This window comes from Engystomops pustulosus, chromosome 9 (assembly GCF_040894005.1).
Source record: "Engystomops pustulosus chromosome 9, aEngPut4.maternal, whole genome shotgun sequence".
Classification (NCBI taxonomy): Eukaryota; Metazoa; Chordata; class Amphibia; order Anura; family Leptodactylidae; genus Engystomops; species Engystomops pustulosus.
In genome coordinates, this window is record NC_092419.1 from 46728755 (window position 1) to 46742981 (window position 14227).

Here is a 14227-nt window from a genome sequence, read left to right on the forward strand (position 1 = left end):
CCAGTGTACCTATAAAAAATAATGATAGCTGCCTTTCCTTTCAAGTTGTCCCTCATCTGATCTTATTTTGGTGATAAACAATATAAAAAATAACAACATAAACTTATTAATCATGCATCTATGCTAATTGGTTGTAAGAGAAATGTTAAAACATCTATGTATAAAATGAATGTACAAATGTAAGCAGACGGCTGGAGGGCCAAGGGCTAATTCAGATGTAATAATGGATATCATTTGTTTTCTTATCCGTAGGGTTCTCCAGGACAACCTGGTGCTCCAGGACTGAAAGGAGCAAAAGGAGATCCAATCTTTCCCTCTGGTAGAGGTGTACGTGGAGACCCAGGATCTGTTGGACTGAGAGGTGCCCCTGGATCCCCAGGAAACCCAGGAAGAGATGGACTGCCAGGGCTTGCTGGTCGAAAAGGCGCACCTGTAAGCTTTTATGGAACTATACAGCTGCTTAGAATTACATTTGTTAAATGCATGTACTAAAAACAAAATATAATCAATTAAATTTGCATCCCAGTGCCTACAGTTGCCTATACATTATACAAATTGGAAAAATGTAGTTGGATTGGCCAACAATCTTTGTTTTATGGGGGCCTACTGGCTCTCCCTAAAAATCCCACTCATTTGTTGGTATGGTAGTGGCTTATTATTCTACTCCTGCTGAAAGGAACATGAATACTTGGCAGCAGTTGGAGTTAATGGATATATCTTTAGCCAAATAAGCATTTGTCAGATACCGGATATGTATGAGCATCTAAGGCTGAGTTGACACTTGCGTTCGGAATGTTCTGTACCTCTACATTCTTTTTAACATTGATGTATACGGATAATGGAAGGTGAAAATAAGACTTTCCACAGTTATTGTGGATTTGTCATTTCTTCTTTTACATTTACATTTTTCAGGGTGATGGTGGATTTGGCAATCCTGGGGAGAAGGGTTTCCCCGGACAACCTGGTCAAAAAGGAAGTCGTGGAGATAGTGGACTTCCAGGCGTAGGCTTTCCAGGTTTACCCGGTTCACGCGGACTCCCAGGTGACCCAGGTTTTCCAGGAATGGATGGGCGACCTGGTGATCCTGGACCTCCTGGTAAGTATTTTGGAAATCTAAATGACTCAATCTTTTTTTCCTTCGTAATTAAGGATAATCCACGAAATACAAGTAATTTGGTTAAAATACAATTTTAGCAGATCCTGTCAAGATGGTGGGGTCTTCAAACAAAAATTGGAAGTCTATTACCAGTTTAATCTAGTAGACCACCATCAGCTAACTTAATCCGTTTTGAAAAACAATTTAAGCCAAGGGCATTTTGTACTTTTCCTCTAGGACAGAAAATCACTTTCAGGGTACATTTACACAGCTGTATGCTCAGCGAGCCGAAGCTGGGCAGGCATACAGCTGTGCGCTGGAGCGGAGGAGGTGACCCTGGGCACAAGGCCGCACACACTGGGAAAGATAGATCATGCTCTATCTTTTCCCTGTGTACGGCGCAGAACGGTGTCACACATGTGTGGCATTGTACCGCCACCGGACGGCCATTGCCGTATATGTGAACGTATAAGGGGCCGCATATACATCACCACAGATGGCGTCTGAATATACCCTTAATTTCTCATTAAATGCAAAATATTATTATTTATTTTTCTTGAATGCCAATGTCCGAAGAAAATTATTGCAGACAATGATAAAGGATGTGCTACTGCAGTTTTATGAGTTTTATGTACTGTTCTTCAAATTATTTCTATATATGTATATATTATACACTGTATATATAATATATTCTAAATAATCCATGTATATAGCATTTTTTAAAATACAGCTTCAGCAATTAAAGGAACTCTTCGAGATCCAAGGTCACATATATCCTAAACTTTTAGCTGTTTAGGTGAAGTATCCTACATCGTGGCCTGAATTTGTATTTATATGAAAATGTCCCTTTTGGTGCACAGTGGGCGTGGTTATGAGGTCCAGAGCACCCCTTCTTTCCATATTTCAACATGCATCATCTCCAAATCAGCCTTGATAATAACCTGCTTTTCATTTTTAACTGGACAAGAAAAGGTGCACTGAGCTTTGCAGTCACACACAATGCACCAAAATTTCCATATGCATATAAATAGCAAATTAAGATGTCTCTGCATTGAGGCCACAGATTTTTCACGTACAGTATGATTATCGTGACCTAATTTTCACTAAAGACAGGATGCAGAAGCCCATTACAGACAGCTGCATTGCAAATATGGTTTTCTGCCTTCTAGCATGTACAATACAATACAATTGTGCTATAACTTAACCTTGCTTCCTGAAAAAATCCTTGGCTTAGTCGCAGGGGTTGGGCTTTGTTTTGATGCATTTTAAAAAACAACATGTGATTTGTCTGTGCTGTTAACTCCTCAACTTTCAGCCCCCACCTTTGTGCTCCTGTACAGCTCCTCCCTCTCACACTGATGTCATCTCATCACACTGTGAGCTTTGTTCCTCTGAAGGAGCACAAAGTGAGAGCCGAGGAGTGAGCAACACAGACAAGTCACATGTTTTTTTTTAATGTATCCAAAGCAAATCCCAACCCCTGGGACTGAGCCGAGGATTTTTTCAGGAAGCCAGGTAACTTATTGCGCACAATTATATTGTAATGTAAATGCTTAGAGAAGGCAGAAAGGCATATTTGCAATGCAGGTGTGATGGGCTTCTGTAAACTTTTTTTTTAAATTGAGGTCCCTGGTGACAGGATCCCTTTAAACATAATAATTGTGTTTCATAATTTTGGAAATGATAATGTATCTCTTTTTTCCAGCAATCTCTAACTAGCACATATCTGTGGATAGTTAATATCTTGCTTTTCTTTATCAATTAATGTAATGATGTCTCTGTATGGTGCTTGGCAATTCTAAAAAAACAGAAGGAAGTATCATTCTAATTGTTTTAAGCTGAATTGGGAATCCATTCCAACATATCCAGTGCTTTTGGAGGGTCGGCTATGGTCTATGCTTCTTAAACCTGCATATTTTAATAAAAATGTTTTGTAACTACTCTTCTTGCTTTTGCTTATTTAATAAATTATTTTCAATTTTCTGCTTTTGCAAATTTAACTTGTGAAATCAGCCAAATATATTCACTGCAGTGGTGATGTGTTAGTCGATAGACATTTGACATAGACATAGACATTTGATTTTTAGTAGTTTAATACAAGCAAACCTAGTTTTGAGGTATGAGAGACACAAAGGAAAATCCATTTTAATAATGACAATAAATCACACAAGGACCATCTTCCATTCCTATATTTTCAGCTCAATTATATGACAATGTGACAGGTTACCATAGAGAGTAGAGCTTGCATGAAAGCTAAGCCTTCTAGCTTTGGAGATGTATATACATATAAAGCAATGAAAGCTTACACAGACATCATCATGCAGAGATGTGAATATATTTGTGCTGCTAAAAAGCTTTCTCTGTTGAGGGATTTTCTGACTTATGTCTAACCTATCCTCCTTTGCTTAACTGGTATAGGTGACTGCTGCTGCGGGGACAATGTTGGTAATGGAGACTTAGTCACAGAGGGAGGTGAGAGGATAGATCCTAGAGGTTGAAGATAAAAGACAGCTGTGAGATCCATCTGATCTCCGGGTTAGAACCTCTGGATTTGCATGCATGTTACATCTGGCCATTGGAAGCATGGCATGGTAGACACTGGTAGGATTGTTTCTACACAGTGATGAGCCATGCCCTGAGCTAGATTCTGACTTCAATCCATCATGACTTGAATGCTTTGTGAATGGTGTGATACCATGCTAATGATAGCTGTGTTTAGCCTCCTGTTCACATCGGTCGCTCACTGCTGCCATGGGTTTGGAGTTGTGACAATATTTCAACCTGCTTGCTAACTCATACAAAAGTCATTTATTATCATCGTATTTTTAATGTCACCATGTTGGCTAAGAATGTCAATTATAAGTCACGTTGCAGACAGCACTCACAATAACTTATGTAAAGCAGACTGAGGCAGCAAGCCTTGTAGCGGACAATCACATACTGTGATGTCTTTATAGGTGAGTTGAAAGCACATGCCATTAAATCACGTTTGTATTGTGTTTCCATGAATAATTCCCAACCTGTAAGTGGATGGTTACCTTGCAGAACGCTGCCAATTTTCTTCAGCATTTTAATGATAGACAAATATTAGATTAAAGTAGACACATAAATAATATAATATAACAGAGCAATAATAATAACAACAATATAATACCTTGAGGGGCTTAAATAAGCCACAGTAGTCACAGCAACCAATTTTAGGGTTAATAATGCTTTTCTCAAGCTGATTGTAGATATGAACACTATAGGGCACATTTATGTATGTATATGGGTATAGGGCCTATGTATATGGTGCAGGGTGCACGCACCAGAAGTGTGCCTCAGACACTTCTTAAATACCTGTGTAAGCAGTTTGCACTGAAAAGAACAGGCCAAGTCTGACAGAAAACTGACGCACAACCCTTAGTAAATGTGGGCCTATATGCATCTCAACAACGAACACATTTTTAATTTATGTGAACAATTAAGTAACATTTTAATTAGAATTGAATTTATAATTGTATATACTATTGAGTGAGTATAAGTGCTTTACGGTTTTCATGTAGCCCCCAACCCATATAGATTTTTTTAAAAAACCCAAACAACCTCTTTACATCTCAACCATTTGACTTTAAAAAATCTGATCCAGAGTCATATGCAATTGATCAGAGAAGAGTCATATTTGCCTGAGATTATTCCAATTTAAGGCTGGAGGGTAAGTGTCTATTCAGACATCCCTATCTTTGTTTCTATAGTACCTAGAAACATGCTCTTGGTGTCATAATAAGATAAGGAGAAAAATCTACAGATACAGGCATTTAAAGACATAGGTGGAAATGTCAGAACCAAATTCCAATTCCCGCATTATTTTAACTCTATCTCTGGTTGTGTAGCTCCTCAGAACCACAAGCTTTTATCATTAATATGATATTAAAAGAATTGATCTAGGCACTATACAACTGAAGATAGAGGCGTCTGAAGCTTCAGACTCTAAACATGACTCATAACAGACAAATCTGACTCTTCTCTGACTTGGGGGGGGGGGGGTTTATAGGTAAAAAGGCCATCATGAAAGGTTATTGATGGACACTCCACACAGCATTTGGATTAGAGGATGAAATTTTATCAGCAATAGGAATTGTATAAGTGACAACTATAAGTAAAAGGCCAACGTGTTTCAGAGCCAGGTCTGCGTCTTCATCAGGCCAAAATTTGCAGCAACCTAAGCAGAGCTGATTGTCCGCACCACACCTGTAATATTTCACATAAAAGATAGAATACTAGAAAGGACATTTCATACCCTACCTGAGGGGGCTAGTACTTTATAGGGTTAAAATGACAGACAGGGCCCCTTTTTAATGCTAAAATGAGATCCATTGAGATTTAAGGGATGTAAGTATATCCCAAACAAGACTACACCTATTGGAGAGATTTAATTATAATAATTTATTAAAAAGTTCACAGGTGCAGGTATGAGTTGAAATTGAGCTGAAAAAATGAGCTGAAAAAATCCAGCAATTGAGCGACGTGATTACTACAGAAAAAGTAAATAATATTAAATAATAGAATAGTTATGTTGAGCAAAATTACAGGTACACATATTGGTACATTTTTAACATTTGGGATTCATTCACGTGGTGGTTGTGATGTCAATTTGTCATCATTCATAATCATTGACATTTTTAAACCTCAGCTTTAACCACATTATAGCAGCTTTTTCATCAACCATCCAATGCACGTCCGCTCTTTTCATCTGCCTGTTTGGTTGCAGCATGCTACCAAAGTGTCATTGTTCAGAAATTAACTGATTTGCCTGTTTTGTCAGGCCTGACCTTACCATGTATAATTGCCGGAGAAGGTGGAGATCCAGGAATTCCAGGCACCCCAGGAACTCCAGGTACGTCAGGATTTTTAATGTTATTGCTTGTACACTATATATGTATATCATTTCATTAATTTTATAAAAATTCTACTTCCAGGTGCTAAGGGTGAAAAAGGATTTTCAGGAATTCCTGGTTTACGTGGTTTTGATGGTGCCAAAGGACAACCAGGTAGTCCAGGACTTGGTGGATTTCCAGGACCTCCAGGTATGAAGCAAGTATGCATTTAGTATAGGGACTCATAAATAATCAATTCCTTATTGAAATTCTGCTCCATTATTCTTCAGGATTCACTGGACCCCGTGGAGAGGAAGGTCCTATTGGATTTCCTGGATTAGATGGCATTGATGGAATACCAGGAAAGCCAGGAATCCCTGGGTTGCCTGGATTTAAAGGAGCCCGGGGTGAAGTTTTGGGTGCCGAGCCCGGTGCTCCTGGTGAACCTGGGAGACCAGGTGTCATAGGAGATAAAGGATTTAGAGGCGATCCTGGTTTTGATGGACAGAGAGGTATTTAGAAAGGGCTCTTGAACATCATTTGTGTAACTTAAATTGTATTTTTTTAAACCACTTCAAAAAAAGATTTGCTTCTGGAACTGAGTTTGCTTTTATGTTTTTTGCTTATGTTTAATAGGTTTAGATGGGCGCCCCGGACTTATGGGTGCTAAAGGTGAAAAGGGTAATTCAGGATTTCCTGGCAGCCAAGGGCCCAGAGGATCACCTGGATTTGGAGGTGCTGCTGGTATTAAAGGAAAACAAGGTCCTGTGGGAGATCCCGGATTTCCAGGGTCACCAGGTATGTGCAAAAGTCTGTAAAAATATGCAGTCAGAAACACTGGTCAGGTCATATAATAAGTTAGTAAATAGACGTGTACGGTGGCATTGTATCCATATCTGGAGCACTAAATTGAGTTTTTTTCTGACATGAAAGATTATATCCATATCTCAGGTGCAACAATGTAACAGTGTGGTAAGTACACGAGTACGTACGTAAGTACACGAGTACATCAAATCTCATGATTCTTTTTTTTTTTTTCAAATATCTTTTTTATTGTTTTTTTTTCTGTAAACAAAACATATGGAAACAGATAGGTGAAATAATTTATCCATACAGATAGCAAAGCGATGAAGTATTTATCATTGCCAGGCTAGTGGTCTAGCCACTGTGCTATCACATATGCAACAATAACAATAATAACAACAACAATTATCTTCGATATAACCAACATAACACACTGGAATATAATGTTATCAAAATATGATATAGCTCCATACAGAGGTACCAAGAAGATCAGATAGGAAAGACTCCCAGGATTTACTGTTGTACCAAAAGGAGGGCAGGTGGAGAAACAGGGCGACTACTCAAAGAAGTGGACGAATGGTGTTGGGTCTTGTAGAGGTGCACACAGGATCTCCAGCCAGGGAGACCAGGTCTTTAGGAATTGAGGATAGTTATGTTTACTCAGAGCACATATTTCCTCCAAAACGACAAAGCTGAGGGTGATGGAGGATCTGTAGATCTCCAATGTAGTTGGATAAGAGATTTCGCTGCTTGGATTACTTGAAGACATACGGGCTTATTGTACTTCCCACGCCAGGAGGAGGGGATACGATTGAGGCATATAATCTGTGCACATAGAGGAGGCATCTTTGGGCAGAGATTCCCTACTACAGATTCAATTTATTCCCAAAAAGGGCAGAAAAGTGGAGAGTTCTGATGTATGATTCTTGTATGTTATGTGTGTGTGTCGTATGGTGAGATAAACATAATCCAAGTGATAAAATTTGAGAGGGAAACAACTAAAAAGAAGCAGAAGATCTCTGGATAATGAATGACAAAAGGGCAGTGTAAAAACAGTGGTAGAGTGGCTGCATCCTAACAAGGCTTCTTAGTGCAAGCCAATCTGTACAGAGCCAGGACCAGGGGGAAACAAGTGCTCAGCATATAGTACAATCCAAATGGTCATATATGTAAAAAAGTAATGGCCCACGAGAAAGACATTGTTGTTATCATCACAAATAGTCTTTAATATATTTATTCTTTTACAGTACTGTATAACACCATTCATTTTGTGGAATACTACTGTGGTGAATGAGATATATCATACATTTATTAATAGACAAAACCGGGGGTCGACTAAACACAACATGCCGCTAATTAGCTTCAATATATGTATACCTCTGTGCTAGTAAAGATGTAGTAAATAGTATAAAAGCAGTCATCCAGACTGCTACCCTGTAATGTCAATACAGAAAAAGGGTAAAAAACAGGACGCAAAAAGCCAGAAAAAAGTAATTTTGACGTCTTGACGTCTACCCCACAGGTTGTGCTGGTTATAGTAAGAAGCTCAAAGGTTCCAAGTCATTTGATACCAGAATTCTGTTCTGTACAGTGCTAATTTCTCTGTACTATATAGTTCTCTGTACAATCTGAGTATGTGTTCATGATATAATGTGAAGTTGTGGGAAGAAACATGCTGCTGGTGGAACCAACATATACCATTCATTCACTCACATCTATAAATTCATATATCATCTAGTGGACATCTCATCATCTGCTTGTCTAGGATTCTCTATCTGATTTGTAATGATTTTCTAACTGTGGTCACTAACCAAAACTCTGGTGGCTAAATACAATCAGAAACCAATCAGATGCATCATACTCTCCTTGACTTCTTCCAATTCTTTCCTTTCTCTGGGAAAATGATTCACGTGTTTATTGAATCTGCCAGCTGGCAATTCCTATTTCAGTGTGCTTTCTTTCATACATTTGTCTGTTTTTCCTTCATCATGCTTTTTTTTCCAAATATCACCAATCCTCCATATTTTGATGTCATTCTCTATGGTTTCGGCTTCTTCACATAGGCTGCCAAGGTGAGAAAGTGCTCTCTAGCATAAAAGCAGATGGACTAACAGCCCAGCTTTTGATGCTGCGGGCATTGACCATAGGTGACACCCCTTATTTCATAAACAAGTGTACAAGAACCATTGTGTTCTGGTGCTTCAAAGCCCATTATGAGAGAGGTTAATGGAACCTATGGAAATTAACATTTATACATATGACCTGCTACATAAGACTTGCTATCGTGAAACAAGGCAGTATTTCATACTTGGGTTCACGATCCAGAATTTCCTATACCAGTCACTGCTACGTGCTCGCAATATATAATATCCTTTTCTCAAAGGGAACAGAGCTCTGAGGACAGATGCCTCTCTTGCAATCCACGCACCGCAGACATATGACAATGGCTTTTAATGTATATGTGCATGATGTATAAAACATAATTCCAAGATAAAATGAAGATATGCTAAAGAAAGTCCATATCTTATTGGGTTTGGCCATCAAGAAGGTAGAGCCTTTGGAAATACTTGTAAAGTTGCTTATACACCTTGTTAATGGAAGCCTTTTGCCAGCCATTGTCACAAACCAGCCTTGTACAGTTATGTATTTAAGCTCAGAAATGTAGTGTATTAAGTCCAAATAAAGACCATGGAGTAATTGGGAGTCCCACATAATGGAAATCATCTCATCTGCCAAGAATATGGAATACTGCCTGAAGTTTCACAGATTTTAGACCAAACATGCCACCCTCAGACTATGAGCACACCACTGTTATGTGCATCTTCAGATTCTATTAATGCAGGTGTTGGGTATTTGTGACTTAGGATTCATCTTTATCCAGTCACGTATATATATATATATATACTGTGGAGATCATATCATGATAAGGGGTATCACTGCTGTCAGTTGTAGTGTTATAGGCAGTAATCCTTGCAATAGGTTACATTTTGCTAGAACACTAATGCTTTTGCAGCTAACGTCCCGTGCCCTGGTGGCTACATGAGGCCAAACCAAGCTCTGCTAATCATCTACCTTTCGCTGATGATATTAAGCATCCTCTAGAAGTGACAAGGTTTTTTCCTGTTCCGTTCCTTTTTGTTTTCATAATGTAACTTTGTTAATGTTTTACAGGTTTTCCAGGGGCAAAGGGAGTTTCTGGAGATAGGGGAGCCCCTGGTCCAGCTGGGTCAAAGGGCCGTCCAGGCCCTAATGGAGATGCTGGTCGCCCAGGAGATTTAGGACCTGCTGGACCTCCAGGTCCTAGTGGTCGTGATGCTCTGCCTGGATTTCCAGGAACTAAAGGTTTGGACTATAAACTAAATTAACAGAAACTACAGACAATTCTAGTCGAGCATCATATAAAATACTCTATCCATGCTTTCTCATCACTAGGCGATAAAGGCTCTCCAGGTTTGATTGGCTTTCCTGGGATGCCTGGTTTGCCAGGGTTTCCGGGTGGTGTAGGAATCAAAGGATCCAATGGATTTCCCGGAAGAGATGGCCTTCCTGGATTTGATGGAAGAAACGGAGAGAAAGGTAATGAAGAAAGATCTTCTTTAGTGGAAGTTTTAAAATTAAAATGGAGCTATGTAAAGTTAATTGAGAAGGCAGAGAAATCATGTATCCTGTTACATATGACACATGACATATGTGTCCATATAAAATTGTGGTTTGCTGACCTGAGGGCCTGGCAGGGACATAGGAATACCCCTTACAGGAGTAGGCAATGTGTTTGGTCATCTGTGTGGTCTAAATCATTCTGCTATTTCTGTCTCTAAATACAAGTAGCATGTTCAAACATGGCTGACTATGTTTTCAGGCAGCAAAGGTGACCCAGGCCCACAAGGCCCTTCAAGACTCATAAACCCAAGTGAACTCAAAGGAGATAGTGGTGAACCAGGAAGAAGTGGACGACCAGGTTTCCCTGGGCCAAGAGGTAAGATTTATTCAAGTTGTATTAAGAATTATGGCCTGTAATAAACATCTTAAGAAGAAAATATCACATTGCAGTTAAAATCAATCTATCAGGTATATTGATAGAAAAGTATATATATGTATAGTATATATCTGCCTGCTAAGGAGTAATCAGTAATCAGTTGTGATGAAATGTACTTGACTCTAATTCTGAAAAACAGAACATGTTTGTGAAATATTGATGTTTTTATTCATAGGTGATAAAGGATTTCCTGGTCTTCCTGGGTCACCTGGACTCCCAGGTTTTCCAGGCCCCCCTGGACTACAGAAAGGTTTCCCTGGAGATCCGGGTATTCCTGGAGGAAGTGGACGGCCAGGTCTCCCGGGACAGAGGGGAGCACCAGGGATCATAGGTTTTCCAGGCGTGCCAGGACCAAGTGTAAGTCATTGTAAATTTGCTATTGAAGCTGTTGCCATTTACATTTCTAATGTTTTATTTACATAAGTGGTAACTAACTTTTAACCACATTTATGTTACTTCCTCTTCCTATAATTTGCTCATATATCATTTGTCCATCACTTTAGAATTCCATCTTGCTAGCGAGACAAACAGAAGCTGATTGAGCTGTCAGATTACATAGCAGGGAAGTGTTTGAAGCTAGGTCACTACCCCCCAGCACAGAGGATTTCAGATTCACAGAAGACCTGCTGTATAATTAAGATTACAATTCTCTATTTTAATTCTCATTATTATAACATTTTTTTCCACATGCATTGGAATTGTACCCTGAATATAGTTATATATAACCACATAGTGTGTATTATATATAAAAGGGTTGTCACATGAACATCACTTTCGACAAGAAAAGGGCTCACTCACACAATGTTTGGCCTGTGAAGTATGGACCGTATGGTGCCCGCATTGCAAGCATCATAGATGTTGCAAGGAGTCTTGCAGGAAGACAGCAAAGTTTTGTGATAATGTTTTCAGTGTGATATAGTTGTCCGGCGTGTTTAAAGGGAACCTGTCAGAAGACATTGAGCTTACAAACCACGACCACTATGTTGTCAAACAGACCATGCTTCTTTCATGGCTCAGCACCCTGGCATTATACAGTACATTGACTTTGAATTGAGATGTGCTTGTATAAAGTCACACAGGTAGAGCGTTTTAGCACTGAAGTCAAGCTCTCCCCACCTTAGACTGTTTCTTCTGCTGTGATATCATTGATATTTTTCACCAGATTTAAGGAGAGCCGGTTATGCTGTCCTTGTATGCAGGATCTTCAAGTATAGTGAAGGGGGCATTGTGAGGAGAACTCCTCACTTCTTGACTTTTTACCACCAATTTACTTTCACTTCAAAGTTCTTTTTACAGATGATGCTAAAATGCTGATCCATGAAAGCAACATGATCTGGGAGGTGTTCAGCTGCTTGACAACATACTGGTAGTGGTTTATTAGGTCAGTTTCTACTGACAGGTTTCCTTTAAAATTCGTTAACACCACCAATCACCTGTGAGGTGCAGCTTCAGACAATGGTTGCGGAATGTTAATTATGTATGTCCATCATTATCAACATACATCTGCCGCATTACTTGCAATGGAACCTTTAAAGGATCAGCTAACCTTTATATTTTTTTGTGATCACTGTAAGTAGATACCTAAAAACTTTTTTTTAAATGTATTATTTATAGGGCGCAGAAGGTTTTCCTGGAACCCCAGGTTTTGCGGGCCCTCCTGGTCGCCCTGGAATTAAAGGTGATTATGTGAAAATGTAGTAATGATTATGAAAGTGCATGTGTGCTGGGACGACTATTGATCAGTCATTTGTATGAGTTCATATCCGTGTCACACTGAGCTGCACATTCATCTGTTATACATACATGATGTCTCAGGAGCCAGCTGCATGTAATAGGATCAGGGACATCTTATTAGGGTAACAGATAATAATCATGTTTCATTTTTCATTAAAGGTGAACGTGGAGAATCGCTGGGGCAGCCTGGTGTTCCAGGGCCCAAAGGAGAACGAGGTTTCCCTGGGAGTCCAGGTAATGCATAATGGGACTGTGTGCAGTGAAAAAATGAGGGCCCATTCCCATTATATTGGCAGACACAAAGCATGTCCTCATGTGTTTTCCACTGACAAACAACAAAAAAAAACATGGAAAGTCTGTGGATTTGTGTTCTGTGGTGAACATGACAAGGAAAGTGGGAATAAGCCCTAAATGTGCTTTCCTAGCTCTGGTATTATCTCAGGGGTTCCTGAGGTCGGGAGCCCACTATTCAGCAGGTCATGGCATGACCTAGGTACTATATGGGACTGGGGATCCGCAGGAGTGAGATATCATTACTCAGATAATGTCTTCAATTTCCAGGAGGAAGTGGTTTCAAAGGATTTTTTGGAGATGTTGGACGGATTGGAACTCCAGGAAATCCTGGACTGAAAGGCTTATCAGGAGATCCAGGGCGTCCAGGACAACCAGGTACTGTAACATTTAGTTATTGTATATTTGAGTATTACAGTAGGATTTTTACTATGAAAAATGGGAAAAACTGATAGCCATGACGTCACATCAGAGGTGGTTTAGAAAACGAAATCCTTCCTGAATGTTACCATAATGGCTGGTTGTATTTTCTCACATAATAGTTACATGTGCATTGTAGAAGTCTCTGGATGTGAGGGAGATATTTTGGCCATAGAAGATGAGGGTCATTAATGCATGTGCTGAAGGGCAGTTACTACAAAAGTAGATATGTCTACATATTATTACTCTTATACTCTTCCGCAGGGTCTCCAGGCCTGCCAGGATTTAGAGGAAACCCAGGACTTGTGGGAACCCCAGGTTTACCAGGACCAGCCGGATTCCCCGGACCTGTAGGTGCTCCTGGGGCTAAAGGTAATAGTCTACATAGTGCTGTTTATTGATTGAATCTATAAGATGATTTACCATGTATGTTGCTGGGTAATAAATACAAGCACAAATTACCCAATGCCAGGTATCTCTAGAAATGGCAGAGAGGGCTTGAAATAATTCTTAAATATATTCAACATGAATATGAATCATCAAATGCTATATTTTTGTTAATATATATTTAAATGTATGGGCTAAAATATAGTATAACATGTAATTTGCTATTTGTGCTCATTTTATGCTTAGGGGTACAGTGGCTGGTAGGACACTATATACAATCTGCAAATTTCCTTCTGCTCTATAACATGTTGTCTGCAGATAGGACACTATGTATTATCTGCTCTGCATCTCCTGATCTGTAACATGCTGCCTGCAGATAGGACACGCACTATATGCAAACTGCACAGCTTCTCTTGTGTTTAATATTTTGCCTATATAGAATATACGGTATTACATTTTTTATGGTGGTCGATTCCCTTTACCATTTGAGCATGTTTTAATTTTCATTTTGCAAATATTACAGGTTTTCCTGGATTTCGAGGTTTGGATGGACTGAACGGTTTGCCTGGCACAAGGGGCTTACCTGGCACACCTGGTAATTAT

General features: G+C 39.4%; 1 protein-coding gene across 5 annotated transcripts in view; it reads left to right on the plus strand.

Annotated features, from left to right (window-relative positions):
- The window catches only part of COL4A6 (collagen type IV alpha 6 chain), a 188711-nt gene that overhangs the window by 166635 nt on the left and 7849 nt on the right, over nucleotides 1–14227 (plus strand). For 4 of the 5 annotated variants that reach the window (XM_072123984.1, XM_072123983.1, XM_072123981.1 and 1 more), the window contains exons 23-38: nucleotides 253–432; nucleotides 913–1096; nucleotides 3515–3568; nucleotides 5901–5972; nucleotides 6055–6162; nucleotides 6243–6464; nucleotides 6589–6750; nucleotides 9928–10098; nucleotides 10189–10332; nucleotides 10616–10732; nucleotides 10968–11149; nucleotides 12407–12470; nucleotides 12686–12760; nucleotides 13088–13195; nucleotides 13502–13609; nucleotides 14148–14219. In XM_072123984.1, coding sequence (XP_071980085.1) covers nucleotides 253–432; nucleotides 913–1096; nucleotides 3515–3568; nucleotides 5901–5972; nucleotides 6055–6162; nucleotides 6243–6464; nucleotides 6589–6750; nucleotides 9928–10098; nucleotides 10189–10332; nucleotides 10616–10732; nucleotides 10968–11149; nucleotides 12407–12470; nucleotides 12686–12760; nucleotides 13088–13195; nucleotides 13502–13609; nucleotides 14148–14219 — 2023 coding nt within the window. The remainder of the gene's footprint in view (nucleotides 1–252; nucleotides 433–912; nucleotides 1097–3514; nucleotides 3569–5900; nucleotides 5973–6054; nucleotides 6163–6242; nucleotides 6465–6588; nucleotides 6751–9927; nucleotides 10099–10188; nucleotides 10333–10615; nucleotides 10733–10967; nucleotides 11150–12406; nucleotides 12471–12685; nucleotides 12761–13087; nucleotides 13196–13501; nucleotides 13610–14147; nucleotides 14220–14227) is intronic. The other variant, XM_072123985.1, reaches the window with a different exon arrangement.